A 4,107-nucleotide genomic window follows, 5' to 3' on the forward strand; every position below is an offset into this window, starting at 1 on the left:
AGGGTTTTGTTGTGTCTTCAATATGTCTACACAACTTTCCCCATTGTCCTACCAAATAACCTACCAAGTAACCCCATTCTCTTGGGATTATTTGGCAGGTTATTTGGCTATTTCATGTGTCTTTAGCAGGGAAAGAACAGCCACAGTGACTTACCTGAATCCTCCTGCCTTAAAACTCTGTTTCTACTTAATGGTATAACAGAAACCTGAAGGAGTTGCTCAATTCAGGAACATTTCTGCAAGAAACCCTGAGCATGGTTTATTTTTCCCTCTATAAAGGAAAGTTGCCACCACAAAAAATCTTGACCAGTCTTCAAGTGCAGTTCCCCATCACCAGAACCAACCCCAGAGTCCCACACTGACAGTGCTGACTTTGTATCACTTTGCTACTGGCTGGGAGTGTTTTAAAGCAGAGAAATAATAGATAAATAAATAAGTTATAACTAAAGCTGGGCATGAAAAGCTTTTCAAGGTGCTGTGGCATTCTGCACAAAGCCAAGGAGCCACAGGATGGATTCTGTGTCATCATAAAAGGGAGAGAAGAAATGAAGGGGTAGAGCAGTGCAAGCAGGAAGGGAGTGATTTAGGAGAGCTGCTGTGAGGGGGAATTTCATTACACAGAGTACAGTGAGTCTCTAGGAATATTGGCAGTGCAGCATTTCCCTGCCTGGATCAGTGTGACTCCAAGTTCTGCCTAATGAGGTCCTCTTGTGCCTCTGGAGCTGGGGACAGCATGGGAGTTGGGACACAGGTACTGCTAAGGACTAGCCAGAGGAGGTGTTGGAGATAAAACTGGTGTTCAAAATGCAGCAAACACCTCTCTGTGCAAGGAGGTTCAAGACTGGATCAGAACAAGGGTTTTTTCCCATATCTAAAAATGTTCTCCTGGATTTTTCTCCTGGAGATTTTTCCTGGTGATGTTTTAGGCTTATTCTGTGCTTGTTGTGTCCCATCATCACAAATTCATTCATGAGGAAAAGGTGACTGGTGCATGCCTTCTCAGGACTAACCAAGACCATGTGTCACTGCCCAGAGCAGTGACCTGCCCTGTATGGGATGGTTTTCTGCCTTTCTGTATGAGTTCAACAAGACCAAGTGTTGGGTCCTGCACTTAGGTTACAGCAGCTCCATGAATGCTCTAGGCTGGGGGCAGTGTGGCTGGAAAAGGTCCTGGGGGTACTGGTGACAGTGGCTGGACATGGGCCCTGGTGGGCAAGGAGGCCAATGGTATTGTCTTGTACCAATCACTGGCCCAGGGCAGTGGTTGTTCTCCTGAGCTGGCACTGCTGAGTCATCTCCAATCCTGGGGGCAATTTTGGGCCTCTCAGAAGAAGAGAGACATTGAGGGGCTGGAGAGTGTCCGGAGAAGCGAACAGAGCTGGGGAAGGGGCTGGAGACAAGGAAAGACTGAGAGAGCTGTGGGGGCTCAGCCTGGAGAAAAGGAGGCTCAGGGAGGACCTTCTCACTCTCTACAACTCCCTGGCAGGAGGTGCAGCCAGGTGGGGTCAGGCTCTGCTCTCAGGGAACAAGGCACAGGACAAGGAGAAACAGCCTCAAGCTGTGCCAGGGGAGGTTCAATTTGGACATCAGGAAGAATTCCTTCACTGGAAGGGCTGTCAGGCATTGGAAGGGGCTGCCCAGGGAGGTGGCAGAGTGACCATCCCTGGAGGTGTTCAAGGAGTGTGTAAATATGGCTCTTGAAGTCATGATTTGGTGGTGAACATGGTGATGTGCTGGTTGATGGTTGGACTTGATGATCTTAAAGCTCTTTTCCAACCTTAATGATTCTATTGTTATCTTAGTGAACCTTCAAGGCCTTTTCAAACTGATTAATCTCCACAGTACCCCAATAGCAGACATTGTTCTAACATTTGAGGGGAGACCTCGGGGGTCTGCACCTTTCTCTCAAGGGGCAGTGCAGGGGTAGATCTGAGCTCTGCTCTCTGGGACAGTGATAGGACCTGAGGGAATGGCTGGAGCTGTGTCAGGGGAGGGTTAGGTTGGATATTGGGACAAAGTTCTTCCCCCAGAGGGTGTTTGGGTACTGGAACAGCTCCCCAGGGCAGTGGTCACAGCCCCAAGCCTGACAGAGCTCAGAGAGTGTTTGGATAATGCTTTCAGGGTGGATTGTTGGGGTGTCCTGTGCAGGGTAGGAGTTGGACTGATGATCCCTGTGGGTCCCTTCCAGCCCAGGAGATTCAATGGTTCATAGGTAGAGAGGCTGAGACAGACATGAAGTGGCTTTAGCAAGTCCCAGCACAAATCCTCCCTGATGAGCTTAAGAGAAAATAAAATGATATAAATAAGTCCAACACCCCATATCCCAACTCTGCTGCTTTTTAACTGCACAAATGACTCTCACCTCTCTGGGCAATTATTCTGCCTGGATTCATTTCAAAAGCTTCTTAATAAATATGATTTTGCTTAGGCACAGAGACCTGAAGACAGTTTGAAAAATGACTAACATATTGTGCATAATCATTGGGAACACTCATGGTGATGAGGGTTTAGATGTCGTCAGGGAGCAGATCTTGATCTCTGCTCATTCCCAGTTCACCTGGATGAGTCTGAGCGACTCACACAAGACTGATATTTCTTATTAAATAACTTTAGAGAACTTGGTTCAAACTGACAGAAGGGAAGTTTACGTTAGATATATGGAAGGAATTGTTCCCTGTGAAGGTGCTGAGGCACTGGCACAGGTTACCCAGAGAAGCTGTGGCTGCTCCAACCCTGGAAGTGTTCCAGGCCAGGTTGGATGGGGCTTAGAGAAACCTGGGCTAGTGGGAGGTGTCCCTGCCCATGGCAGGGGGTGGGACTGGATGGTCTTGTAGGTTCCTTCTATCCTAAACCATCCCAGGATTCTGGAGCACCTCTGCCATGGAGTCAGACTGGGAGAGCTGGAGTTGTTCAGCCTGGAGAAGAGAAGCTTCAGAGCGACCTCAGAGCCCCTTCCAGTGCCTTAAAGGGCCTCCAGTAGAGCTGCAGAGGGACTTGGGACAAGGGCCTGGGGGGACAGGACAAGGGGGGTTGGTTTCCCACTGCCAGAGGGCAGTATTAGAAGGGATATTGGGAAGGAATTCCCTGTGAGGTGCTGAGGCACTAGCACAGGTTGCCCAGAGAAGTTGTGGCTGCTCCATCCCTTGGAGTGTTCCAGGTTAGGTTGGATGAGGCTTGGAGCAGCCTGGGCTAATGGAAGGTGTCTCTGGCTTTGGCAGGGACTTGGACTTGATGATCTCTAAGGTCCTTTCCAACCCTTTAACATACTATGATACTATGATTCTAGGTCTCTTATGCTTCCAACTTCATAAAGAGCTTAAAAGAAATACACAGACAAACTAAAACACCCTGCAAGCATTTGAACAGTTTCAAAGCCAAGGTGAGAGAGAGAAAGAGAGAGAGAGGACTTCCTGCAGCATGAGGGAGTGGCCTGTTAGGAAGGTTGGGTTGGAAGTGATGGACGGGGCAGGGGATCTCCAAAGCATGAACAAAAGAGTTATGTTGAGTTATTAACGAGACACAAAGGATGTTTTCTGAGCTGTGACCCTACTGGAAAGCAAACCCTTCCCTTCTCTGACCACCTCCTCCTTCCCTTGTGTCCCTGCAGTGCATTCCCAGAAGCAGAACCGCCAGACCTGCGTGCGGAAGAGCCTTATCTGCGCCTTCGCCATGGCCTTCATCATCAGCGTGATGTTGATCGCAGCCAACCAGATCCTGCGCAGCGGCATGGAGTAGCCTCTGGCCATGACACTGTGACCCAACTGCCCATGCATGCGCATGCCACCGGGTGAGCTCCCCCCGCCCCGACTCTCCCACGGCCCAGAGGCAGAGGCAAGGCAGACAAAGCCCCTTTGGACCAGGAGCCTGAGGCCAGCAGTGCAATGTGTCTTGTGAACCAACCACATCCTTTTTGGCAGGGACATCAAAGGGCTGTCTTAATGCTTTAAAGGTTTTGTTTCCTAATGCAATAAAAATCCATATACAGGAGTCCCCAATTCTTGCTTCAAAGCAGCAGCTTGGAAGGAACTTTGAGGTAGCAGCTTGGAAAGAATTTTGATGCAGCTGTTTGGAGGAGTCTCTAGTTCTTGCTTCAAAGCAGCATCTTTG

General features: G+C 49.3%; 1 protein-coding gene across 1 annotated transcript in view; it reads left to right on the top strand.

Moving 5' to 3' along the window:
• The window catches only part of LOC103803531 (calcium-binding protein 8-like), a gene marked incomplete at its 5' end in the record, with an annotated part of 8,600 nt that extends 4,865 nt beyond the window's left edge, over window positions 1–3,735 (top strand). The window contains one exon of the mRNA XM_009076094.1: window positions 3,608–3,735. Within this exon, the coding sequence (XP_009074342.1) occupies window positions 3,608–3,735 (128 nt within the window). The remainder of the gene's footprint in view (window positions 1–3,607) is intronic.
• Between the last annotated feature and the right edge of the window lie 372 nt (window positions 3,736–4,107).

This window comes from Acanthisitta chloris, unplaced genomic scaffold, assembly GCF_000695815.1.
Source record: "Acanthisitta chloris isolate BGI_N310 unplaced genomic scaffold, ASM69581v1 scaffold6016, whole genome shotgun sequence".
Taxonomy (NCBI): Eukaryota; Metazoa; Chordata; class Aves; order Passeriformes; family Acanthisittidae; genus Acanthisitta; species Acanthisitta chloris.